Source organism: Oryctolagus cuniculus, chromosome 3, assembly GCF_051225735.1.
Source record: "Oryctolagus cuniculus isolate XC-2025 breed Fujian yellow rabbit chromosome 3, ASM5122573v1, whole genome shotgun sequence".
Taxonomy (NCBI): Eukaryota; Metazoa; Chordata; class Mammalia; order Lagomorpha; family Leporidae; genus Oryctolagus; species Oryctolagus cuniculus.
In genome coordinates this window covers 107263181-107278590 of record NC_142869.1, presented here as the reverse complement: position 1 = coordinate 107278590, position 15410 = coordinate 107263181, and the positions used below count along the sequence as shown (strand labels likewise).

At 39.6% G+C, this 15410-nt stretch overlaps 1 protein-coding gene across 2 annotated transcripts in view; it reads right to left on the bottom strand.

Annotated features, from left to right (window-relative positions):
* DARS1 (aspartyl-tRNA synthetase 1) overlaps nt 1–15410 on the bottom strand; it is a 74019-nt gene that overhangs the window by 56722 nt on the left and 1887 nt on the right. For both annotated transcript variants that reach the window (XM_089329252.1, XM_089329253.1), the window contains exons 2-3: nt 15016–15073; nt 10083–10175 (exon numbers count right to left, since the gene is read on the bottom strand). In XM_089329252.1, coding sequence (XP_089185378.1) covers nt 10083–10175; nt 15016–15073 — 151 coding nt within the window. The remainder of the gene's footprint in view (nt 1–10082; nt 10176–15015; nt 15074–15410) is intronic.

Below are 15410 nucleotides of genomic sequence, written 5' to 3'. Positions count from 1 at the left end.
TACATGGGTGGCAAGAACCCAATTACTTGACCTATCCACTGCTACCTCCCAGGGTCTGTGCTGGCAGGAAATTGGAATCAGGAACAGAGCCAGGTACTCTAACATGGGATGCAAGTGTCTTAACCACTGGGCTGAATGCTCACTTTTCACATTTTTTTAACTCCAGATATTTACTTTGTCTAATTATTTTTTTTTAAAAAATCACTATAAGCTCTGGAGCCACTTTTATTTTTACATACCCTAAGCCTCTTGAATATCACTTCTTTTCATAAAGAACTGTCACTCCTTATTCTTAACCTTCTGAAAACTATTACTCATAATAGACTTTGGTCATAATATATCCTTTTGACATCATTTTTCTTGCAAAGCAAATCCTTCTAAAGTCTCTGATCAAATCCTGGGAAACTACTTCCCCATAAAAACAAGTTAAATTTCTTCAATACCACTTTTTAGATTGTTTTAGAAAACATCAAAAGATTTTAATTTTCAAATTAGGAATTAGCTTTTATGTTAACTATCCTTACCCTGCTCCCCCCATAAAGCAAAATGCATGCATACTATAGTTGCTTCTTTCAATATATGGCATTTTCAAATACAAATCAGATAACAATCATGATTTGTTAAAAAGGCTGCACAGCAGCAACTCAGACACGATCTACTGACTTGGAGTCATGTGACTGAGAGGCTTTTATCACTAAACAGACAGTAATTTTTCTTTTTCCTTTAGAGTATTAATGACTCACAAAGTATATCTTAAAAAAGAAGAAATGTGCTATTATACAAACTTAGAGGGATTTTTAAGATACCACATGGACAAAGGTCAATACCCCAGAGAAAACTTTTGATGGATCAAAATGACATTAGCCTAGGAACTACAACTGAAGTCACAACCAGACATTCCCTACTTAGTGAGAAATGGAAGATAATGTCCATACAATGGTGCTAGCCTAAGCCATTATTTAACCAGAGTATTTTAGTCCCTCTAACAGTGCAGAGAGAGGCAGCCAACACTTAGCTGCATTACAAAGTGTCCAGTAATGAACTTTAATGCTACACAAAAGACCTTGACAGAATGAAGAGCACTAAAATAAGTGCTTACAAAGGGTGAATACAGAAAACTGATTATGGGTCAGCACTAGGAGTAACATTTAGTGTCTAGGTTTGGTAAAGGGTAAAAGTTTTGATTCCAAAGGTCCTAAAGCTGTACCTATGAAATCTGTATTTATTAAATAAAAGCTAAAAAATGAATATACATACCCTTCAATCTAGCAATTTCATTTTTAGATATTTATCTTGGAGAAATACTGACCCTTATAGATCTATAACTAGCATCATGGAAGAATTTCCAAGAGCATCATTAAATTAATATTTTAAAAGTTAAAATACATTTGCTGGCACCATGGCTCACTTGGCTAATCCTTTGCCTGCGGCGCCGGCACCCCGGGTTCCAGTCCCGGCTGGGGTGTTGGATTCTGTCCTGGTTGCTCCTCTTCCAGTCCAGCTCTCTGCTGTGGCCCGGGAAGGCAGTGGAGGATGGCCCAAGTGTTTGGGGCCTGCACCCGCATAGGGAGACCAGGAGGAAGCACCTGGCTCCTGGCTTCAAATTGGCACACTGCGCTAGCCGCAGCGCATCAGCCATAGCGGCCATTTGGGTGGTGAACCAAAGGAAAGGAAGACCTTTCTCTCTGTCTCTTAACTCTGCCTGTCAAAAAAAAAAAAAAAAGTTAAAATACAATGTAAAGGGGACAGTGCTGTGTGGTGTAGCCGGTAAGGAACTGCCTGCAGTGCCAACTTCCCATATGGGCACTGGTTCAAGTCCCAGCTGCTCCACTTTTGATCTAGCTCTCTGCTATGGCCTGGGAAAGCAGTAGATGGCCCAAGTTCTTGGGCCTCTGCACCCACGTGGGAAGACCCGGAGGAAGCTCCTGGCTTCTGATTGGCACAACTCTGGCGGTTGCGGCCATCTGGGGAGTGAACCAGCAGATGGAAGCTCGCTCTCTCTGTGCAACTCTGACTTTCAAATAAATAAATAAATCTTAAAAAAAAATTAGCATGTATAGTAAGACAAACTAAATGTTCACACACAAAATTGTGTACATGCATACACGTACTACAAAACAGATTTGGGAGTATATAAATTAAATATGAATAGAAAGAATTGGGACAGAATGTAGGCAGCAGCAAAGAAAAAAATAAATATCGCTATATTTCTATTCTTTGAAAAATTCACCTAAAAGTATTAATGTGCTACTTGGGTAACTTAGTTAAAAAACAAAAATTACAGCTTTACTAAGCTGAGTTCCAAGAATCCCAAAATAGTTTAACATTATATAACTCATTATTATAAACCACCACAATTACATATAGCTGACTGATATTTCTGGTGGTTCTGTCCCATAAAGTTACCATGAAAATGAATTAGTGAATTATCATGGCTTCTTTGGGAAATACAGGGTTGGGTTCCTCACAACCCACAATCACATTTTCATTAACTGATTAGGAAATACAATCTCACTTTGTGCGTTTTTGTTTAAAAACAGCTGGTATATATGATTTACTTTTTTAACATTTAACTCAGGGCCACAAGCACTGTACTTCCCGCTGGAACCAAGTATCTAATGCAGTTATCTAACGCAGTTTTTAAGATTTATTTATTTGAAAGGCAGAGTTACAGAGACAGGGGAGAGACAGAAAGAGAGAGATCTTCCGTCAGCTAGTTCATACCAAATGGCCACCAACAGCTGGGGCTGGGCCAAGCTAAAGCCAGGAGCTAGCAGCTTCTTCCAGGTCTCCCACTGGGTGCAGGACACAAGCACTTGGGCCATCTTCCTCTGCTTTCCCAGGCACATTAGCAAGGAACTGGATTAGAAGTGGAACAACTGGATCTCAAAGTGGAGGCTTAACCTGCTGTGCCATGACGTAGCAAGTATCTTCAACATAAGGCACAGTATAGTCTTCTTGTGCTGAGGAATGCTAGAAAAATACTAAGCATTATACTTGGAGGTCATTTTAAATAGCAAAATTGGGGGCCAATGTTGTGGTACAATTGGTTAAGTGGCCACCTGCAAAACCGACATCCCATACTGGTTCATGTCTTGGCTGCTTCGTTTACAATTTAATTTAGCTTCCTGCTAATGGTATGAGAACAGTAGTAGAACATGGCCCAAGCGCTTGGGCTCCTGTCACCCAAGTGGGAGAACCAGATAAAGTTGCTGACTCCAGCTTGGCTCAGCCCTGGCTGCTGCAGATATCTGGCAAATAAATGACAGACAGATCTCTCTGTCTCTTTCTCTAACTCTGACTTTCAAATAAATAAGTAAATCTTTTTCTTTTAAAAAAAATAGTAAAATCAACACAAAAATGTGAAAAACCTGAGATTAAAAGAGACTGCAGAGGCCGGTGCCGCGGCTCAATAGGCTAATCCTCCGCCTGCAGCGCCGGCACACTGGATTCTAGTCCCGGTCAGGGCGCCAGATTCTGTCCCGGTTGCCCCTCTTCCAAGCCAGCTCTCTGCTGTGGCCAGGGAGTGCAGTGGAGGATGGCCCAAGTGCTTGGGCCCTGCACCTGCATGGGAGACCAGGAGAAGCACCTGGCTCCTGGCTCCTGGCTTCGGATCAGCGCGATGTGCCAGCCGCAGCGTGCCGGCTGCGGTGGCCATTGGAGGGTGAACCAACGGCAAAAGGTCTCTCTCTCTCACTGCTCACCTTGCCTGTAAAAAAAAAAAAAAAAAGAGAGACTGCAGAAAGAACACCTGTCTATAGAATGAGAGCTGAAATAAGGAGGCAGAATATCACACTGCTTTTTAGCTGGGAATGCATGTACTAAGCAACTCAAATTCTGCATATCTGCACATGTGCAAATCTGGCATGTTTGAAAATGACCATGGAGATGCACTAAGTATTAATCTGGGAGCCACAAACACACTTTGGCCAGTTTTTGAATTTACAAATATATAATCCATAAATAATGAGAATCAATAGTATTTCTAAATTTTCATTGTATGGGAAATATCAAAGAAACAAAAACAGTGTATAATATAATGAACTTCAATGCACACACACTCAACACAATTATATTTTGAAGAGAAAAGATCAAATTCAACATCTGTTCTTAACAACCAAAAAACTTAGACTAGATGAAAACAACTCTTAAACTACTTTTTAAACTTTGGCATTGTTTTCTAATGATATTTTATGCAGAAACCCTGAAGTTTTCAAATAATTCATCAGGAGCTTAAATTTCCACTGTTTGAAAAAATTCTTCATTGTAAAAATCCTGTATGTATGTATTGTAAAAACAAGTAATAAGACACAAATATATAAAAGAATAAGATGACAATTATTTATCAACAATACCACTGTTTACCTACAGCCTCATGCACTTTAATAAATATCAGCTACAGCCATTCTTACTTTAGCTTCACCAAGACATATTTCTTTTAATTCCTGTATTATTCCAAAGCAAACCCCAGCCATATTATTTTATCTATACATCTTTTAGTAAAGATATCTGGATGATTTTTTAAAATTCTTAAACATCAGGCCAGCGCCGCGGCTCAATAGGCTAATCCTCCACCTTGTGGTGCCGGCACACTGGGTTCTAGTCCAGGTCGGGGCGCCGGATTCTGTCCCGGTTGCCCCTCTTCCAGGCCAGCTCTCTGCTGTGGCCAGGGAGTGCAGTGGAGGATGGCCCAAGTGCTTGGACCCTGCACCCCATGGGAGACCAGGATAAGCACCTGGCTCCTGCCTTTGAATAAGCGTGGTGTGCCGGCTGCGGCGGCCATTGGAGGGTGAACCAACGGCAAAAAGGAAGACCTTTCTCTTTGTCTCTCTTTCTCACTGTCCACTCTGCCTGTCAAAAAAAAGAAAAAAATTTCTTAAACATCAAATATTCAGTTAATGTTCAAATATCCAACAGTCCAAACGTCCTTTTAGGAAAAAAAAAAAACTATGCACTTTAATCAGGACAGATTAAGGGGCCGTCTTAAGGTTTAATCCATAAATTCCCTCTCTTTCCAATTTAATTATTGAAGAAACTAGGCTGTTTTGCTCAGTATTTTCCTACCAGGTTACACTGATTCTATTTCATTTTCATTTAACATGTTCCTTTGTCTTATTTTTCCTGTAAGCTGACAAACATATCTAAAGGCTTAATTCAGCAATATTTTGGCTAAGACTACTTCATAGACTACTTTATTTTGTTGTGTTTTTTCATGAGCAGAAACTATTTTTGGTTGTCTTTCCTTTTTTTTTTTTTTTTTTTTTTTTTTTTTTTGACAGGCAGAGTGGACAGTGAGAGAGAGACAGAGAGAAAGGTCTTCCTTTGCCGTTGGTTCACCCTCCAATGGCCGCCACGGCCGGCGCACCGCGCTGATCCGATGGCAGGAGCCAGGAGCCAGGTGCTTTTCCTGGTCTCCCATGGGGTGCAGGGCCCAAGCACCTGGGCCATCCTCCACTGCACTCCCTGGCCACAGCAGAGGGCTGGCCTGGAAGAGGGGCAACCGGGACAGAATCCGGCGCCCCGACCGGGACTAGAACCCGGTGTGCCGGCGCCGCTAGGCGGAGGATTAGCCTAGTGAGCCGCGGCGCCGGCCGGTTGTCTTTCCTTTGTGATGTTAGCAAGCAATGATGATCAATGCCTGGTTTACTTACTAGGGGCAAAATGGTAATGTTCTAACATTCTTTTTTCATTTTATTGGCTAGCATATTTCTCTAAACAGACACTTCCTCATATCTATCATTTAGTTTGCAGGTGATATATAATCCATACAGAAATTCCCTTTATTTACTGGTTTTCTATATAATGACTTTGTTTCACTGGTTTTTGGCCTGTGGTAACCTCTTCAAGTTAGTCCATGAGTTCCTTATTCATGGAACCATACAGTCTTGTCCACCTTCTTTCCTACCTGTTACAAAAGGATATTCTAGATCTGTCGTATACAATTCCCGCCCAGTACTTAAAATTTGCTATTTTTCCAAGTAGCTTTAGTTTCTTTTAGGAGATGATGGCATTTCAAAAATCACAATATGATACAAGCACTCTGGAAAAGTTTGGCAGTTTTTTTTTTAAATGAAGATAAACATATACCTACTCTGTGATCTTACAATTCCACTCAAGAGAAATAAAAGCATATATGCAAAAATTTTTACATCAATGTTAATACCAGCTTTATTCAGAACAGCCAAAAATAGGAAACATTCTAACAGAATGTCCATCAACACATACCTAATAAACAGATTGTAGTATGATCATACAATGGAATACTATTCAACAATTAAAATGAGCAAACACCTAATACATGCAATTTGTACAAAAGAATATATACTATATAATTTAGTTATATGAGTATCTAAAGCAGGCAATATCAAACCTCTCTTACCCTCAAAATACTGAAATACAGATAGACTTGGAGAAAAATATTTATTTGTTCTTATACAATAAAAAAATGAAAGGGCAAGAACATACCCAAGACATTTAAAAAGCTAACATATAATTAAAAGTTTAATCTAACCAATGATTGAAATGCAAATTAAACAAGAATGAGTAAACTCAAATTTTCTGAAAATGGGAAAATACTAAGTACAGCCATACTACAGAATACTATGAAACCATTAAAAAATAAATGAAGCAGGACTATACATACAGATAGGAAAAATGTCCAAGAGAAAATGCAGGTCAAGAAACTACCGTATTATAAAACTTTTTTTTTTTTTTTTTTTTCAGATAGAGTTAGACAGTAAGAGAGAGACAGAAAGGTCTTCCTTCCGTTGCTTCACTCCCCAAATGGCTGCTACGGCCAGTGCTGCACCGATCCGAAGCCAGGAGCCAGGTACTTCTTCCTGGTCTCCCACGTGGGTGCAGGGGCCCAAGTACTTGGGCCACCCTCCACTGCCCTCCCGGGCCACAGCAGAGAGCTGGACTGGAAGAGGAGCAACTGGGACTAGAACTCAGTGCCCATATGGGATGCCGGCACCACAGGCGGCGGCGGATTAACCAAGTGAGCCATGGCGCTGGCCCCATTATTATAAAACTTTGGGTTCAAACACATACATTCTCCTATTCATAAAAACAAACCTGAAAAGGAGATTAATAATTGATTTTTCACCTTTATACATCACTTATTTCTGTATTATTTCAAAAAACTATTTTATAATCTAGAATAACAAACATTTCTTTTTTAAAATTATACTGTAAATGATGACACAGTCATATAAAATACAGGTATAGCGTAGGAACTCACTTTTGTAATTTAGTTTAAAGCAATCTCTATATATTTCAACTTTTCATAGTTGTCTTTGAGTAATAAGTGAGTTACTTTTTGATCTCTTGAGAGTAGAATAACGAGTTACTTACTGCTTTATTCTTTAAACTGTTCCAATTTAAAAATACCACATGTGTGTTAGTTTTCAATTAAAAGAAAAAAGGTGTTTCCATTTAATCTTACCAAAATTCCTACAACCCATTAATTTATTTAATTATATTTTTACTAGATCATATTCACAGAAAGACTTTCTCCCTTCATCAGCTTGCATCACCATGATAAATTCCTTGCAACTTTTTTCATATTTTTAGGCAAGCACTGTCACTTAGGAGACTAAAATTATTTATCACAAGCAGAATAAACCACTAGCAGATAAAATTTTTTCACTTTTGTGACGCTTTGTAATTGTCTTCTAGTTTCTTAAAATACTTGCTGGATCATCTCAGTCAGAGTAAGCTACTCCAAGACCAAGTATAAGATCCAGATGACAATGCTTTGTGTATAAAGCAACTCCCATTTAGTATTTAATTTATTCATCAATTATTTACTAGGGTTTTTATTGAGTGCTGTGTATCAAACAAAGAAATAAAATAAGCAATAGTACCTTCTATGAGTCTACAATAGGAAATAAAATACACAAAAAAACTACCATGAAATGCAAGTAAGTAAGTATACTCATTAGTACAAATCCAGTATTCAAACATAGATTAGTCTCACTCAAAAGTTCATTATCATAACTGACATGGTGGAACTAAGCAGGAAGTTTAGGTAGGAAAGGTTGACCTGCAGTATTTTCTCACAATTTCTGCATAGCCCTGCTTTGTAACCTCACCCCGTAACCTGTCAATCCAGTATGCCCATTTTGCTTGAAGCACCTGTCTCTCATCCAGGACCAGAGATGCCATGATGAACGTCGGGACATTAAGCTCTATTTGGAAGCATCATGAAACTCTCAAACAGCCTCATACATACTGAACTCCATTATGTTTGTACATTCAATTAGGGCACCATCCCTACCTCATAAAAAGGGACTTATACAGGTGGAAACACCCTTTTGGCTTCCAGATGATGCTTATGGGTCCTCAGGCCTCCCCTCACTTTCGCCTAGTAGGCAACTCTCAGGTGCACTCATGATGGGGATCTATGTGGGGTGGCTCACACTCACACATGAATGTATATTCACTCCCTCTCTTGTAAAGAAGTCCTATTCTCACTTGTCCACTATGTTTATGCCTCTACTTTGAATTCTTATCTCTGTGGGGGCAAGAATTTGGAATAAAAATTGACATACATACATCCATAACATAACCTTTGGGAAATATCACTCACTTTTGTGTTTTAAATATTACGAAAGATAAATATAAGTGATAAAATGAAGCAGTGGGTATGAAGTAGTGGGTATTTTTAGTTCAGGTTTACATGTAGCATGTGTTCTGTTTAGGAAACACAGTGCTCACTTTGGAAAGCAAAGGCTCCCAAAGTAAATGAAGGATTACAACACATTGTGATTATCTGCTGAAAGAATAAGTGTCAGCCTCTCAGGAAGGGATATTAGTATTATTCAAAAGTTTTAAAACACTACCAGCACTCTTTTACTCTTTTCAAAGTCCATCTGTATTCATCTATTTGCAGGCAGGATACTGGAAGCATTGATATTAGTAGTGATCTTGAGAGACTGATACATAAATGTTGGAAATTTAAAAATCATGAGCACATACGGGGATATTTCCAAAAGTTCATGGAAAGTGGAATGAAAAATTTTATTTTGGTACAAAATAATTTGTAAATACATGCACAAAAAGAATCTTCAAAAAGTTCATGAAAAATGTATATTCTGAAAAACCTATCATGGACATCAGTTTTTCTTTTTTATTAGCTACTTTAAGTAACTTTTAATTCCATTTTCCCCACAACTTTGTGAAGTAGATTTGTATTAATTCTACAATACAAATTATTCTAAATTACAATTAAGAAACACTATGACATAGTATATATTAATTACTATAGCAGGAAAGAACTCTAATAAAGATATAATTATCAGAAAGCTTCTGAATTCTGTTCATACCACAATTACCATGACACTTGGGTTGACATCATTCTGAACCTGTCTTTTCATTTATAAAGCAGAATATCAATACCTGTTCTGCCTACTTTATAAATTTGTATGGACAACCAAATGTGAAAGTGTGAAAATATTAAATTATAAAGTACATAAATGCCATTATTATCTTTAGAAAATTTCAAATTTTAGGTTGGACCAATTTTCCACAAGAACCCAAGGTTTGTCTAAACTATCCTAATATTTCTTCTCTGTTGTTTACATTAAATCCTTAGCATTGATCAAAAGGACCTTTAAAAATGATAAAAATACTCTATTTGCTGTCATTCCATAGTGGGAGCCACTAACCACATATGGTTAAGCACTCAAAATAACAGTTGGTGGGACCAACCTACTGAATTTCCATTTAAACTTAAATAGCCATGTGTGGCCAGTGCCTTCTGTACTCGACAGCCTAGTGTCTTAGCCTTATCTCTCTGCTACCTCCCTACTCATCTAATCATTACAAATTGACAAGTTTTTCCAAAAACTCAAGTTTAAATAATTAAACTTTTAAGAGATGCTAGAAAAGTATCTTGAAGTTTTAGATTTAAGTCTTCAGGGTCAAACTATCTTTAACCTTAAAGGAATTTAAAACTAATTAACCATGGTACAGCAATTTAAGAAAAAAAAAGTTATGTGTTTTTGCTTTGTTCTGTTTTTAAAGACTTACTTTGACCTGTGAGGAATTTGCAAGACAAAAATACATTAAGTCAATCTTACCTTTAGCTCTGCTTGTGTGAACTCTCCCACGGACCCAAACAACTTCATCAGCTTTTTGTACTGTCAAGTCTTTAACCCAAACCAAAACTCGATCTGTGAAAAACAGTGAAACAATTTTTCCATTCAGAATTTACAAAGAGATCATAATTGTTTCTGTCTAGTAGCTCTGTGTGTACTTGGTATCATTCTAAATAATTCTCAATCCTTGGTAACACTTCTCTATCCTTTCCATATGCAATTCTCCTCAAATTTTGTGAATAATACTTTCTAAATATATTTTAGTGGGCTGGCGTTGTGGCAGAGCAGGCTAAGCTTCTGCCTGTGGTGTTAGCATCCCATTTGGGCACAGGTTCGAGTCCTGGCTGCTCCACTTCTGATCCAACCCCCTGCTAATGTACCTGGGAAAGCAGGGGAGGATGGCCCAAATCCTTGGGCCCCTGTACCCATATGGGACATCTGGAAGAAGCTCCTGGCTTCACATCAGCTCAGCTCTGGCCACTGAGGTCATTTGGAGAGTGAACCAGCAGATGGAAGACCGTTCTCTCTCTCCCTCTCTGTCTGTAACTCTACCTCCCAAATTAATAAAATCTTAAATTTTTAAAATCTTAAAAATAAAATCTTAAAATATTAAAAAAAAAAATTTAAAGAAGGACTAAGTCACATCTTCTTAAAAATAAACATTTCTAAAATTAATCCAGGGGCCGCTGCTGTGGTGTAGTGGGTAAAGCCACTGCAGTGCCAGTATCCCACATGGGCGCCAGTTTTGAGTCCTGGCCGCTCCACTTCCAATCCAGCTCTCTGCTATGGCCTGGGAAAGCAGTAGAAGATGGCTCAAGTCCTTGGGCTTCTGCACCAGTGTGGAAAACCCAGGAGAAGTTCCTGGCTCCTGGCTTCTAATCAGCGCAGCTCCGGTTGTTGCAGTCATTTGGGGAGTGAATCAGTGGATGGAAGACCTCTCTCTCTCTGTGCCTCTTTCAAATTAATAAATAAATCTTTAAAAAAGAAAAAAATCTAAGAAAAAAATTAATCCAATTTTCTATCTTTACTACCACCATCCCAAATCAAGCTATTATTACCTTTTGCTTAAACTATAGGAAATAATATCCTAACTGGCAAACTCCTGGACCTCTTCTGTATCAGTTATAATGCAGCCGGAGACAGTTTAAAAATGTAAAATTTGCTGAACAGTTGAATGACTTTTGAGGCCAAACACAGTCTGTCCTCATCTACCTATGCCTACGAGGACACACTGTTTTTGCTTGCCTGCTATAGAATATAATCAGCTAGCCTGGACAGGTATCACAGCACCACATTCTCCAGGACACTGTAAGAGCATGCTATATCAGAGATATACAAAGTCTTTCTCTCTAGGAGTTAATACACAGATGTGGGAGTGAGGCTCTCAACGTTCCCTTCATTTAGGTGAGATAATGTAAGCTCAGGGTTGCAGCCATCTTCTTTCCCATTTAGCATGAGTTTGCAAGACAAGAAAATGAGGCCAACATCCTAAAAGCAGCAGTCAAGAGGTAGAGAAAGAAAGCCTGAAGATGCTGCTTGAACCTCTACATCCAATCATGCTGGTAGATGACTCAAAAACCTGGGTTTATTTTTAGAAAACTAATTCAATTTTTTTATTGTGTACATTTTCCCAACAAAGTTAAAGAAGTAAAAGTGATTTTGTAACCATAAGGCAAATCAAATTTAAAACAACAGTAAAACTCACATGACAGTATATTAATCCCAAAACGTAAATTCACAGCCAGCCCTCTAAATTAGAAGTAGTACTCTGAATGGCCTAGAACTTAAGGGGCGGGTGCTGTGGCGCAACAGGTTAAAGCCCTGGCCTGCAGCGCCAACTCGAGTCCAGGCTACTCCACTTCTGATCCAGCTCTCTGCTATAGCGTGGGAAAGCAGAAGATGGCCCAAGTCCTTGGGCCCCTGTACCCATGTGGGAGACCCAGAAGAAGCTCCTGGCTCCTGGCTTCAGATTAGCTCAGCTCTGACCATTGTGGTCATCTGGGGAATAAACCAGCAGATGGATGAACTCTCTCTCTCTCTCTGGCCCTACCTCTCTCTGTAACTCTTTCAAATAAATAAAATAAATCTTAAAAAACAAACTTAAAGGTCTGCAGTAATACTAAGGATAAAAGACATATTTGGATGTCTACAAAGAAAAAAGATTACTAAACAGTTGAGTAAGATAAATCTCTAAGACAAATAAAAAGCAAATATTTACAAATAAAAAAAAACCTGTAGGGTGGCTGATTGTAATGCTGACATCCCATAATGGAGCACTGGTTCAAGTCCCAGCTGCTCAGCTTCTGATCCAGCTCTTTTGGCTAATGTGCCTAGAAAGATAGTGGAAGCAGTCCAAATAGTTGGGCCCCTGCCACCCTCATGGGAAACCAGGATGGACTTCCTGACTGTGGCTTAGGCCTGGCCCAGCCCCAAATGTCACAGTCATTTGTGAAGTGAACCAGCAGATGGAAGCTCTCTTTCCCTGTCTCACCCTCTCTCTGCCACTATGCTTTTCAAATAAATAAATCTAATGTCCTCCTCTCCCTCCAAAAACAAAACCTACAGATCTGAAACAATTAATGTGAGTCAAATCAATTTCAAAGAAATATAAAGATACATACAAACTTTTTTTTAAAGATAGCTGTAATAAGATAAAGTTCAAGAACAGTTATAACTAATATGAAACAGTATTTTACACTTAATGTTCTGTGTGGGTGCAAACTGATGAAATCTTTACTTAATATATACTAAATTGATCTTCTGTATATAAAATAATTAAAAATGAATCTTGATGTGAATGGAATGGGAAAGGGAACAGGAGACGGGAGAGGTGTGGGTGGGAGGGAAGTTATGGGGGGGAAAAAGCCATTGTAATCCATAAACTGTACTTTGGAAATTTGTATTTACTAAATAAAAGTTTAAAAAAAATTTTGTGGAGAGAGGGGACTGAGTTTCAAATTACAGCTTGGCGGCTGGCGCCACGGCTTACTAGGCTAATCCTCAGCCTATGGCGCTGGCACCCCGGGGTTCTAGTCCCGGTCGGGGCTCTAGATTCTGTCCTGGTTGGTCCTTTTCCAGTCCAGCTCTCTGCTGTGGCCCGGGAAGGCAGTGGAGGATGGCCCAAGTGCTTAGGACCTGCACCCACATGGGAGACCAGGAGAAAGCACCTGGCTCCTGGTTTTAGATAGGCGCAGCACGCCGTCCGCAGCGTGCCGCCATAGCGGCCATTTGGGGGGTGAACCAATGGAAGGAAGACCTTTCTGTCTAAATCTGTCTAAAAAAAAAAAAAAAATTACAACTTGGGCTAAGAAGACAGAGGGGTGGAAAGACCTACAGGCTCTGGGATCAGACAAACTTGGTTCCAGTATTCCAGGTCTGGCATATTCTTTCTGGTTGTATGGGGTAGTTTCTTGTGTTTCAACTTTTGAGAATTTTAAAGGATGTTGTAGGAATTGAGTGGGAAAATAGATTTTTAGAAAGACTCAAGCGGAATGGAAGTTTAATAAATAATAACCAAAACTAGTCAGAGATTTAGGGTAAAGTAAGGGTGATAAGGTCAATAAAGCAAGCAGAAAGGCTGCATGTGATGAAGGCAGTTATTTTATTTTTTTTGACAGGCAGAGTTTAGACAGTGAGAGAGTGAGAGAGAGAGAGAGAGAGAAAGGTCTTCCTTTTTCTATTGGTTCACCCTCCAAGTGGCCACTACGGCCGGCGCGCTGCACCGATCCAAAGCCAGGAGCCAGGTGCTTCCTCCTGGTCTCCCATGCGGGTGCAGGGCCCAAGGACCTGGGCCATCCTCCACTGCCTTCCCCGGCCACAGCAGAGAGCTGGAGTGGAAGAGGAGCAACTGGGACAGAATCCGGTGCCCCAGCCAGGAGAAGAACCTGGGGTGCTGGCACTGCAGGCGGAGGATTAGCCTAGTGAGCCGCGATGCCGGTCGAAGGCAGTTATTATTAACAACTAACCAGAATTTTATCCCCTACACCAGAATTAAATTTTCCTAATTTTTTTTTTTTTTTGACAGGCAGAGTGGACAGTGAGAGAAAGAGAGACAGAGAGAAAGGTCTTCCTTTGTCATTGGTTCACCCTCCAATGGCCGCCGCGGCCAGCATGCTGTGGCCGGCGCACCGCGCTGATCCGATGGCAGGAGTCAGGTACTTATCCTGGTCTCCCATGGGGTGCAGGGCCCAAGGACTTGAGCCATCCTCCACTGTACTCCCTGGCCACAGCAGAGCTGGCCTGGAAGAGGGGCAACCGGGACAGAATCAGGCGCCCTGACCGGGACTAGAACCCGGTGTGCTGGCACCGCAAGGCAGAGGATTAGCCTAGTGAGCCGCGGCGCAGGCCAATCTTCCTAATTATTTAGGAATATTTTAATAATGACCTACACTTTGAAATGTATCACTGAATCTACAATATCCATTTAACCTATCTTATTCCTTTTCTAGATCGTCTAAACTGATGTTTACAAGGGGTATGGTATCTAGTTGAATTATTAATATCATTTAAGCTTTTCAAGTATTTTTAATGATCTCAACCTTACTTAAAATTTCTTTTTAAAAATTTACTTACTTATTTGTGAAAGGCAGAGTTACAGCGATACAGGGAGAAGCAGAAAGAGATCTTCCATCCATGGATTCACTCCCTAAATGGCTGCAACGGCTGGAGCTGGGTCAAGCTGAAGCCGGGGGCCTATAACTCCAGCCAGGTCTCCCATGTACTTGGGCCATCTTCTGCTGCTTTCCCAGGTGCATTAGTGCAGCAGCCAGGACATGAACCAGCATCCATGTGGGATGTCTGTATTATAGGCAGTGGCTTAACCTGCTGAACCTCAACACTAGCCCCCTTACATAAAATTTCATGAAAAGCTTAGAATTAGAAAAAAGCGTTTATTTTTTATTGCATAGCTACTAACCTGGTTTTTCTTGTGACTGTATCATTGAACATATTCCATATCTCTCTTTAGCATAATCCTACAAAAAAAGTTTGCATATGACTTTATTTAAACACTAATAACATAGTAAACACATAATCGGTAACAGAAGATAAACTGAATTGGATTTAACTTTCAGCATTATTCCAGTGCCAGTAGTTTTAAAATGTGGAAATCTGCCATTTATTTACATAAATACTCAATGAAAAAAAATCATCCAGTTTCTGGTTACTTTTGAAGATCACCACTCCTAAATGGATAGATCATACATAACAGCGATTCTCATGAAGTTTATACACATGTACAACACATCTTAACTATCTTCTTCAGAAAGGAGATCAAAATACTTCAAAGCAAGCATATAAATTTCCTCTATG